Source organism: Typopeltis vanoorti, chromosome 24 (genome assembly GCF_054136105.1).
Source record: "Typopeltis vanoorti isolate ZY-2024b chromosome 24, IOZ_Tvanoo_1.0, whole genome shotgun sequence".
Lineage (NCBI taxonomy): Eukaryota > Metazoa > Arthropoda > Arachnida > Uropygi > Thelyphonidae > Typopeltis > Typopeltis vanoorti.
In genome coordinates this window covers 53,969,666-53,982,776 of record NC_143572.1, presented here as the reverse complement: position 1 = coordinate 53,982,776, position 13,111 = coordinate 53,969,666, and the positions used below count along the sequence as shown (strand labels likewise).

At 36.8% G+C, this 13,111-nt stretch overlaps 1 protein-coding gene across 3 annotated transcripts in view; it reads right to left on the bottom strand.

Moving 5' to 3' along the window:
* LOC150093217 (ras-related protein Rac1-like) overlaps nt 1-13,111 on the bottom strand; it is a 117,716-nt gene that overhangs the window by 19,505 nt on the left and 85,100 nt on the right. For all 3 annotated transcript variants that reach the window (XM_090414089.1, XM_090414087.1, XM_090414088.1), the window contains one exon: nt 1,042-1,159. In XM_090414089.1, coding sequence (XP_090270215.1) covers nt 1,042-1,159 — 118 coding nt within the window. The remainder of the gene's footprint in view (nt 1-1,041; nt 1,160-13,111) is intronic.

Below are 13,111 nucleotides of genomic sequence, written 5' to 3'. Positions count from 1 at the left end.
CGATGTGATCTCTCCATGCTGGACTGGGCCCATTTCCCTTTCTGCTTCTTCATTTTAGAACCCTTTGCAATTCCATCTGTTTCCTTTTGATCCCTGATCATCCCATTACTTTCCTGCCTACACATTCTCTCACCTCCTCTTGGAGCATCCACCTTTCTCACGCTGTGTAACCCTGTCCACCCTGAGCCTCGCCGTTTCCCTGCTCCTCTTGCACACCTATTCTCTCATTTTCTATACTCATACCACTCACTTCCACATTCATTTCCACTCCTTCAATCTCTCCTGTCTTACTCTCCTGCTCTTCCACATCACTCCCCTCTCGATCTGATTCATTCTCTCTATTCACTTCTCTACCTTCCAGCAGCAGTCTCTCCAAGCGACTCACACCATAACCACTCAAATGCAGTCCATCGCTCCCATACAGCTCACTTCGTCCCTCAAACTCATTCCACACATTAACAAACTGTACTCCCATCTCCTCACACATTTCAGCCAGAATATCATTCATGATATTCTGGCTGAAATGTGTGAGGAATGATTATGGAAAAATGACCTTGGTGGATGGAGAGAATATAGACCTCTCATGATGAGTCCTTTCACTTCATGGAGGTCAGATAATAATAATAATAAATGAAAGAAAGAAAGAATATAATTTCTTATATACTATAACACAGTATCGATACGTTATAAAACTAGCAAAAGATTGTGATCTCATATGCTGTTTGCAATCCAGGAACATGAATTAATTGTAATATAGCAATGATAAAACACCTTTCCAGTACTCACCAGAGGTTTGGGATCAGGCCAGAAATAAACTATCATAAAACAAGTATACAGCACCTTAACATTTGCATATCCATGTTGAACATTATCTAGAAACTTGAGCAATAGAAGCTTTTTTTTATTCTGCAGTAGTGCAAATTTAAAAAAGACCAGCATTTCAAAGTGTTCAAAGACCAAAAACAAATATTTTCATTTAATAACATAGTTTTGTACTATATAAACTTCTCAAACAGAAATAAAAGCAATTCATATACATACCAACTAGAATGTAAGGTACTCGAGGACAATGATGACGGACTTCTGGCTGCCACTTCACATAGATGTTATCATAAGAATGTCTATTATCTATGCTGAAGCACAGTAAAAAGACATCTGTCTGTCAATGAAAATATTGAGTTAATTGCAAATATTGGCTAAAATTATTATGCGAATTTAGTATATTAAAGACAATTAATAAATAAAATGCATTATTTACAATGAAACAAATATTATAACCAATTTCAGCTTTCAGTTAAGATATCAATAATCCATGACTTAAATCAGGGGTGCATTCTAGGCAATATGCCATAAATTAGAACTTCAAAGCATGATTTTCCTTAGCTATAATCATCTGTTCAAACACTATTTCAATGGGACCTACCATATTGCACAAGAGCCATCAAACCTGATGCAGATATTCAGTGAAGAATGTGGCACAATATATTACCCACTCCTACTATATTACAAAAATTTATGAGAGGTTATATTATTAAAAATATGTCTAAGAAGCTTTTTAATAATAAAAAAAAAGATAACAACTATAACTTAGGAATAATCAATGAAGAACTCTTCTAAATACAAACAATCAGCATGTGTGTGTGTGTGTGCATGCACTTTTATCATGAATCAGTTAGTTGCCTATAAAACAGACCTAAGTTCAAATCCCATATCTGTCATGGGAGGAATTTTATAGCCATTTTCAAGTAGGGATAAATTAGTCTAAAAACAATATTATTCCCATAGAACAGGCAAACCACCCTCAGAATACATATTTTAGTGATATAATATATATTTTAGCGATAGAATGTCAGTAGTAGTGGGCAGACAAAGAATGAGAGACCATTGTTGTGTCCCTACCTACGATTATTAAACTTTCTTTTATCCTTTCAAGTGAATCTCTATTTATCTTTATTCAAAACTTAACCATGTATGAGATATTACAAAATTCAAATATTTAATCTTTTTCTCCCCTTAGTGTCTCTAATATTTATATTATACTGCGCCTTTCAGGACATTTAGTTTAAGATATATAATTCAAAAACAAGGAGCAATCACAAAAATATATCTGAGTGTCACACAAATGCACCACTGAATATATTTTCACTTCTACCACTAGAGGTCTCTCTCTCTCCACAACCTTAAGAATGACAACAGCTCAAGTGCCAGTAAATTTAACAAACTTCTACAAAGATGCCCTTCGACGATGGAAGAAGCTAACCCTCCGGCACACAGTGAAGACAACATCCCTACCTGAAATCCTCATGGAACCCATGAGGATTTCAGATGGTAAGAAGCCTGATGACTCAGAAAGAGATTTTCTTTCCTCCATGGAGCTGGCGAAGCGTGAGGATCTTGGGTAACATTCTTTCTCCAAGCCTCACCTGGCGCTTTCCAAAAACACTCGAAAACCTGGAATGTGGGAATCAGTCTGAGCAGATACACACTGTAAAGGCCCTTTTCAAGCCGCTATGCCTGATAGCATAACAGAAGTGGGGCTTAGCCCTCCCAACTCAGAAGATCTGGCACCTATCTTTCTGATAAAAACGAATAACTCATGGGAGAGACTTACACCCAGCAACACCAACAAGATCTACAGCACTCTAACACAACAGTCGAACCAAAGCACTTTATTGGAAAATCCTGCATCATCTGTTCAAACACTATTTCAATGGGACCTACCATATCGCACAAGAGCCATCAAACCTGATGCAGATATTCAGTGAAGAATGTGGCACAATATATTACCCACTCCTACTATATTACAAAAATTTAACTCAAATGTCTCAGATAACTGCCTGTTCTGCCCAATTAGGAACAGTCCTGGCATATCTACAGGGTGTTCGGGATAAATTTGACATATGATATATTACAAATTTGTAATATATCATATTACAAATTTATAATTAATTATATTTTTCCGTAAGTTACATGTATTAACACACACTTCTCTTCATTTAAAAGTTTGGACCCTTCTTCATTCATATACAAGATGTCAGAAAGGATGGATAGCTGGAACCCACCTGAATCATGGAAGAGAATAACTTGTATCATGATGATTCGTGCCCGCCATCAAAATAGGGATATTACGACTGCTGCCCAATGCTCCCTGAATACAGTAAAAACAATCAGGCATGAACTAGAGACTTGCAATGGTGACTACGAGGATGTAGCAAGAAGAAAGATCCCTAGCAGACGATCTGATTGCGTTCGTACAGCAGAATTCCTCGCAAATCTGCAGGAACAGGTGTTGAAGAACCCTGGCATTGGAATTCGGGCTTTGTTCGTGGAGTTGCTAACTGTAGTCAAGCCCTGGATAACAAGGGTAGCCAATGGTAGGCCGTATGTATGGCAGCAGGATTCGGCCCCTTGCCACACCTCTGGGAAAAGTCAAAAATGGTTGTCTGAAAATTTCTACGACTTCACCAGTCCAAATGTTTGGCCTCCAAACTCCCCAGACCTTAACCCCATGGATTATTTTGTATGGGGCGCAGTTGAAAAAGACACCAATCGCACTTCCAGTAATACAAAAGCCCAGTTAATGGATAAAATTAAAACAGTTTTTGCGGCCCTTCCCAGGGAGACTGTAGCATCAGCTTGTTCGAGGTTCCGAAGCAGAATTGAAGCTGTGATCTTGTTAATAATATAATATCAATAATATAAAATCTTGTTGATAGTATTGTAATTAACTCTGCCTGTAATGTTTTTTTGTCAATTCATTAAATTTAATAGATACAAAGAAGATTTTCTTTTACCTTACGAAACTGTCAAATTTATCCCGAACACCCTGTACTTGGAATACCCAGTCAACACCCAATTAATCAATTTGTCTCTGTGTTAATCTTCATACAGAAGAGGAATATTTCAATCTCGTCCATTTGGAGTCAAATAACCATTCATTCTGCAATTACCTCTTCATCACCATGAAAGCGGTAATATACAACTTCTACCTCAGATATACAAGACCAGCCAGCACAGCAACTTCACAGAGAGAGAGGCAACTGACCAACTCATTGCAGCCTTCAAACAAAAGGTGAGAAGTTGGATCCTACACGAGCACCATCACCACAGGCAAAACAGCACATTTGATCTTTTCCACCAAGACTGGAATCCACGGAATCAACTCCTGGCTGAGCAGGGCGACTGCATCACAATCCACTTTCCAGCATAGAAGTGACATCATTCCCCCCCCCCCAAAGAAAGGGGAAACAAGGATTGTTGTGCTTAACAGTGCGAAAATTAATCAGCTGGCACTCTCATGTAAATAGATAATATTGTGCTATAGTAACTCCTACGTTCTTATACAGTATCATGTTAAAATAACTCTTAATGGCTTTAATCTAAAAAAAAAAAAGCATGTAATTCGCCTTATAAATAACTTCAATGTAACATACCTCAACAGGAGTATGAGCATGTAACCTCTCTGCCTGACTGCAGAGAACCAAAAATCAGGTTAATCCTGTACATAAGATTGTTATGTTCACAATTAAAAAAAAAATATCATGCAGTCGTGACCCTTTATCTCGTAACCTAACACATTAATTTCCCGCGTGATTAGGTTCGTACGTTTTTTCAAGTGGTGCATTAGGCAGCAATTTCAGACAACTATATTATCAATGAACAAAAGTTTATTTAAAATCTTAAACATGGTACAATTCAATTTCTATTATATAAAACACAATTCAATACTAAGAATAAAATTACAAAATTACACAAGCAAATATCAAGTACTAGGGCAAAATCCTATATGAGAATTTGCGATCATGCCATCATAACAACAGATTTTATACACATAAATATATATACATATATAAATATATATATAAATAATATATATAAATATATATATAAATAATATATACATATAATACCATGGACATTTATATTTATATTCAGTTTACCTTATCTAACTTACAAAACAAATCAATATAGGTTACTATCCTTTCGCTATGCCCATACATACATTTGATCTTTAAGACACTCTCATATGAAATACCACGCGCATACATAAATCTCTAGCACATGAATGCTTATCAAATAACACAAACTAATTTACTCTCATTCTATTCTGACTTGTACCAAAGAGTTAGTTTATCTTCAACTGTCCAGTAAGTAACAATGATTGCAACTATATGCGATTTCAATTGATATAGCGCCTCCGTAGCGCAATTGGAAGAACGACGGTACATTGCGCCCTTCGATTGGAATAGGCCTAAGTTCGATTCTCGTCGCGACGGGAGGAATCTTTATCTGGTCGATTTCAATCGATGGTGAGTTAGCCGATCTCATACGGAGGTAGCAGGGTTTTTTCTCCCGGAAACTCGGGTTTTTCATCCCGCATACATACAAATCGGCCCTTCAGAACACACGCAATTTACAGACAAAAATTACTAGTTATGGTGTTGGAAGTGGGCGGTAGATGGCGTTGATTCGTAGTAGAGGTAAGGTGTAGAGACAGTTGAAAATGTCCTCCCGCGATGAGTCTTCGGACTCCTTGGAGGTATCAGGAATAATAATAATAATAATAATATCTTACAGTACCTTTCCAGGACGAACCCTGATTTTCACGATCTATACCTTTCGTGCTTGAATTAAGGACACACACATAGGATCTTCTATATTATCACTATGGAACTCATCACGTGGGCACGGACTTCTTTATGGATTTTCTTTCCTTTTTTACGAGTACTGGATGATGAAATACATAGACAATTTCTTCCTTCTTGTAACTATACGGCGTTCCTCGTCTCTTGCAATAGGAATATGGAATCGAATTCCCACACAATTTGTTTCCTTGTTGTGTCGGACGGAGATAACTCCTACGCCGTCACTCAGGAAAACCGCGTGTTACCTATACGAAAATTTCGTGAAGAAACTCTGAGGAAAAAAAAGCCTGGTGGGGGGGGTTTCGTAGCCCTTTTATCTCTATGGCCCTATCGGCTCTTCCTTCAATTTCTTTTCTTCCCCCCTTGCTGGAGTCGATTCTACTCACCAATTAAAGTCGCAGTTTTCTGCCCAAAACATGCTATGGTTCCTTTGCATGCGACTCTCACGTGACGACGTCTCACTTCGGGAAATTACCTCGAGCGATCGTCATTTGTTTTAAGCTAGCCTCTATACTAAATTAATCCCCTTTTTAGATTTTACTTGAATATTTTAATCTCCTTTTTTAATCTTCTTTGTCTTACTTAACCTATTTTTTTCATATCCCTTTTTTTTTTAGTAATAAGATTCCCTTTTTTTTTTAGTAATAAGATTCCCTTTTTTATTATTTAGTTAAATAAACAATTTCTGCTATAATTATTTTACTTGGATGCAAGCATATTTTCTGTCTTTAAATATTTTGTATTAGCCACTTATATAGGACTTTATAATTTTATTTTCTTGTTACACCATGATAACTGAAATTTTTTTTTTACATTCTTGGTTATCAGGGTGTAACAAAGGTCCCCCCTTTAAATAAAAAATTTTTTTCTTAAAAATTTTTCTATGAAGTGTTTCTCTTCTCATATCCTGGGTTTCCCCCTTTTTTACATTTTTACAATGTATGCATTATCCATTTACTCATAACTGATGTACTTGACTTCTCTGTTTTTTTTTTTTTTTTTGTGTCTCCTTCCTCTTCTAACCTTGCAGTAATTCACTTCTGATTTATTATTATTATTATTATTATTATTATTATTATGGGTATCTCCATGGAGTCAGTAGACTCATTCGCTGGAGACCCAAACTAGCAAAACAATATTTGTCATATCCCTTCTTGAATTCATTTACAGACGAAGAGCTCACAACTAAGTCAGGCAATGAATTCCACTAATTCGCCACCCTCCAGGCAAAAAACCTTGTTCTGGAACCCTTATTAACCACACTCTTTTTTAATTTCCAGGAATGACCTCTTATTCTTCCATCACTATCACACAGCTGAAAAATTTCCCCTGCATCAATCTTATAAAAACCTTTCAGTAATTTAAATGTTTTTATCATATCCCCTCTTCTCCGCCTATCAACCAATCTCTGCAATCCACAAGCTCTCAATCTATCAATGTAGGGAGCATTTTTTTACATCACTCACCAACTTGGTCACTCTTCTCTGAACCCTCTCCACAGCCTCCTCATCTCCAAGGAATCCAGGTGACCAGACCTGAGCACAGTAATCCAAATGTGGAAGTATCAACGCTTTATAAAGGGGAATAATAACCTCTTTATCTCTGGATGTCAGTGTGTTCCTCAACAACCAAGTGATCCTATGTGCAATCTTGGACACCTTAGCAATGTGTCCTCTGAACTTCATCTCCCTATCTACCAACACCCCTAAGTCCCTAGCCTCATCAATCTCTTGGAGTACTGTTCCATCAATGTAGTACACAGCTGGTAATCTTTTAATCCCAAAATGCATGACTTTACACTTTTCCACATTGAAATGACATCCATTATCTTTTGCCCATTCTACCAGCTTATTTAAATCATCCTGCAAACTTTCAACATCAGCTTGATTTTTTATTGTGCTACCCAACTTTGCATCATCAGCAAACAACTGAATATCTCTCTGTAAGCCATTTCCTATATCATTTATATACAAATTAAACAACAATGGCCCAAGCACAGAGCCCTGAGGCACACCATTGGTCACCTGCCTCATCCTGGACTCGGTTCCTCCATACACCACCTTCTGGTATCTCTCCTTGAGCCATTCTCCTATCCATATCACCAATTTAGTTCCCATCTGCTCCAATTTGTGTAACAGTGTTCCATAAGGTATCCTGTCAAAAGCCTTAGCAAAATTTAACCTTAACTACCTCTGATTTCCTTTCAGTTATTGACTCCTCATTTGATGATTTCTTCACTTTATTCATGTGGGATTCATGGTTCCTTTCTTGAGGCTCATTTCTCCTTTCTTTACACAACTCATGAGTTTTCCCCCTTCTTGTAATCTGTCTCCTTCCCAATAGGTATAATTCCTTCCTCACATAATCACATTTAAAGTCATACCTAGACAGAAAATCCCTACCCAAGATCAGCTTGATGTGTGGAAGAGAGGATCCTGGTAGAATCAGAAGCTCCTGCCAAGCATATAATTTAAACTCAGGCAGATATAACTTAAGATTTACAGGCTTAGAAGCACAAATTGTAGAAGTTGTGACACCTGATATTCTCACTCGTTTTTTAAGGTGAGTGATATTATCTTTGGCATAAGGCTCTATTATCATAAAGTAATCCTCAGATATGATGGGTGATTGAGCCGCAGTGTCCAGCAAAGCATTGCAGTGTCTTCCATATACACTGGCCTTCACCTCCATCTCGCACAGATGCTCCTTTCTTCCTTGTCCCGTTTTCCATGCTCTGTTTGTATAAGTATGTGAATCTAAATCTCTATCATAACCTCTACTAAAGCGCTTCTTGCTACTGTAACAGTTTTGAGCAAAATGTCCCGGTTTGTTACAACTGAAACATCTTGGGGGCTGTCTACCGCCTCTTTGGTCATTAGCTCTCCCTTGATTTTGAGGATTAGCTGTTGCTTGTTGTGGGGTGATTTCGGACAACCTCTGCATAACAGAATCCAATCGATCAATAAGGGGTCTTTGTAGACGCTCAACTTCCTCTTTAACTAACTTAGTGGTTTCCTCAGCTCTGCTACAATTAGACTCTGGGGTCTTTACAGACAACATTTCTAGTTGTCTCATCACTTCGTTTAACCGATCTATAATGGATTTTTGGAGTATTTCTATTTCTTGTTTCACAATAACCCTGATATTATCTGAATCAGTACATGACTCTGCCAACTTGCTTATTACCTGCCTATTGTCTTCCTGTGGTCTCTCTCTTGCCTCAGGTCTTTCTCTTCTTTCCCTACTCTCTTTATTATGTCCTTGCCCCTTTTCAGAATTGCCCTTTTCTTCAAATATGTTTATTGACCCTAGAACATGTGCGGGATGGAGGTCTCCAAGCAACTGTTCACGATCCTTTACAGCATCGTAACATTCACTTAAACTGGACAATCTTTTATCAAATGCCATCTCCTTTAACTCAGGTCTGACTCCCTGTCTGAATTGTTGAAAAATGGCCCAGTCCAAGTGAGGCTTTTCTTCACTAAGGACACTCAGGGTACTAGCTATCATCGGTAACCTGTTATGGAACTCAGCCACACTTGCCTTCTCCTTCTGAAAGCACCTCTGGAGCTTCCATAAGTTAGGGCCCAAGGTTCCCAGTTTTGAGAACTCAGAAATTAGGACTGTTTTAAAACGGGAGTAATTCAGGGTTTCCTTGAGAATGGGAGAGGAATACAGGAAAGCTTTAGCTTTTCCCACCAGTTTACGATGGAGCAAGATTAGCAACTGAAAATCAGTCCATCTTCCAACTCTCCTAAGCTCTTCTATGTAACTAAAAAAAATTAGGATGTCATCAGTCTCCTCACCCGAAAATTGTGGGAACACCTGCTGTGGGTTAATGTAACGAAAAAATTCGCTGTTATCCATGCCTAAACTACTAGAGGGTTCAGTCATACTTGCATCCAATTTACACTAATTTACTCTTTAAAATTTTCAACAAAACTTAACTAAACTTTTGCCTCTCAGTTGCCTGACCTGCACCCAAAACAAACTTGTTCTGAATAGCTTATAATTAAGATTTTAATTAGCTAAACTACATCCTGTCGACTGCACCATTTATGTTGTGTATAAAGTTAGGTAAAGTGTAAATACCTACGATTATTAAACTTTCTTTTATCCTTTCAAGTGAAGCTCTACTTATCTTTATGCAAAACTTAACCATGTACGAGATATTACAAAATTCAAACATTTAAGCTTTTTCTCCCCTTAGTGTCCCTAATATTTATATTATACTGCACCTTTCAGGACATTTAGTTTAAGATATATAATTCGAAAACAAGGAGCAATCACAAAAATATATCTTGAGTGTGAAACTATTATGCAGTTGTGACCCTTTATCTCTTAACTATACACATTAATTTCCGTGATTAGGTTCATACGTTTTTTCAAGTGTTGCATTAGGCAGCAATTTCAGACAACTGTATTATCAATGAACAAAAGTTTATTTAATAAATAAACATGGTACAATTCAATTTCTATCATATAAAACACAATTCAATACTAAGAATAAAATTACAAAATTACACAAGCAAATAACAAGTACTAGGGCAAAATCCTATATGGGAATTTGCGATCATGCCATCATAACTGATTTTATACATATAAATATATACATATAATCCTGGAACAAATTTACATATAATACCATGGACATTTATATTTATATTCAGTTTACCTTATCTAACTTACAAAACAAATCAATATAGGTTACTATCCTTTCGCTATGCCCATACATACATTTGATCTTTAAGACACTCTCATATGAAATACCATGCGTGTACATAAATCTCTAGCACATGAATGCTTATCAAATAATACAAACTAATTTACTCTCATTCTATTCTGACTTGTACCAAAGTTCTAGTTTATCTTCAACTGTCCAGTAATTAACAATGATTGCAACTATATGCGATTTCAATTGATACAAGATCTTACAGTACCTTTCTAGGACGAACCCTGGTTTTCACGATCTATACCTTTCGTGCTTGAATTAAGGACACACACACATAGGATCTTCTATATTATCACTATGGAACTCATAACGTGGGCATGGATTTTCTTTCCCTTTTTTACGAGTACTGGATGATGAAATACATAGACAATTTCTTCCTTCTTGTAACTATACGGCGTTCCTCGTCTCTTGCAATAGGAATATGGAATCGAATTCCCACACAATTTGTTTCCTTGTTGTGTCGGACGGAGATAACTCCTACGCCGTCACTCAGGAAAACCGCGTGTTACCTATACGAAAATTTCGTGAAGAAACTCTGAGGAAAAAAAAGCCTGGCGGGGGGATTCGTAACCCTTTTATCTCTATGGCCCCTATCGGCTCCTCCTTCAATTTCTTTTCTTCCCCCCTTACTGGAGTCGATCCTACTCACCAATTAAAGTCACGGTTTTCTGCCCAAAACATGTTATGGTTCCTTTGCACGCGACTCTCACGTGACAACATCTCACTTCGGGATTTGGCCTTGAGCGATTGTTATTTGTTTTAAGCTAGCCTCTATACTAAATTAATCCCCTTTTTAGAATATACTTGAATATTTTAATCTCCTTTTTTCAAGTGTTAAACCTAGTCTCTCACATACAAATTCTTATCACTAATCTTCTTTGTCTTACTTAACCTATTATTTTCATATCCCTTTTTTTTTTTAGTAATAAGATTCCCCTTTTTATTATTTAGTTAAATAAACAATTTCTGCTATAATTATTTTACTTGGATGCAAGCATATTTTCTGTCTTTAAATATTTTGTATTAGCCACTTACATAGGACTTTATAATTTTATTTTCTTGTTACACCATGATAACTGAATTTTTTTTTTTACATTCTTGGTTATCAGGGTGTAACCCCATGACTAACAACATGAAAGTGAGCAGCAGGTGAGAAAGAGAGTGCAAGGATAGCATGATAACAAGCACGAAAGACAAGGAGAAAGTGCTCTAAGGCTTGAGAGTTGAGTTGAAGATGAGGTAAGAAATGAAGAATATGCAGAGTGCAACGAACAGATGAGTGCCGAAAACTGAATGATAGAAGAATGAGTAATAATGAATGTAACAATGGATATCAAGATGTTAGTTGAGAGTAAAAGATAATAGTGTGATAAAAAAGGTAGTCAGCATGTTGCCCAAGTATGACAGTGATGAACAAAGATGAACTTTGTTCATCTTTGTTCATCTTTGTTCATCACTGAAGAGACTGCTGTTAGGAGAATAATGACTGAGGCCAACAAGAGATATGAGAAAGGACTGTTTTTTTTATCAATCCCAAATATGCATGGTGAACAAACTGATAGTACATTTGTGCCTGTGAGAAGTGAGGACAAGGGTTAGTAGAAATGGAACCTACTAACAAATTTAAATATAAGGAAAAATTATAGAATGGATAATGACAAAAAGGCTAGGAGAAGGTGTAGAGGAGTCATATCTGAGTGGTTACATGGGTAGGACTAGTTATAGACTCAGGAATGAATTACAGTCACACTCCGACTTACGCTACCCCGATTTACGCGAATCCGGAGTTATGTGGTTTCTTATATGTACGTATTCCTGTCCCGCTTCACGCCTCACCACTAGTCGTATCTTTCAGGCGTCGGCCGCATTCGCCAGTGTCGCAGATGCTGTGAATAAGCAACGACGTGTTTCGTGCGGTCTCCATTCATACACGATTTTTATAGTCTACAAACCTTGTGATTGTTTAATGTTATGTTCTTGACAAAAATGTTATCACATAAAAAATAATAATGTCGTCCAAAAGAAGCAAGTCCGATTCTTCTACAGCTAGCAAGAAAAGAAAAACATTGACTTTGGAAACAAAACTCAACATTATTAAGGATTTTGAAGGCGGAATGAAAATTTGTGAGCTGGCAAAGAAGTTCGATCTACAGGAATCCACAGCAAGAACAATCATAAAAGAAAGGTTTACAGATTTTGGAGGACATAGATTCTAACGAGGAACGAATTGTAGCCACAAGGCAAGAAATAAAAAAACATTAGCTTGCTATGAAGAAATTTTGCATGACAATAAAAAGACATTATGCTGTCAGACGAATCTATTAGATTTTATGAAACCATCGACATCGAAATAACTTTCTTTTTTTTTATGTATAAAAAACTACAATTATGATTATATTTCTTAAAAAATATAGGTGTTTTTGTAAACCTTTGGTCCCAATTGTATGTTTGTATATATAAATTACATGCAAAATTATACCCTGAGTTATGCAAATTCGACTTACGTGTTTTTTGTTAGTCCCACCTACCACGTAACTTCGGGGTTTTACTGTACTATGTTTGTTTACAAATGTCAGGAGTATCAGAAATAAGGAAGATTAAATTTGTGCACTGCTTAAATTCATTCATTCATTCATCTGAAAAGCTATTGGAATAAGTGAAACATCGCTGGATGAAGATGATATTCTGAGGAGAATAAAGATTAATAGAGGATAAGGGCAAGAAGGGAGGAACA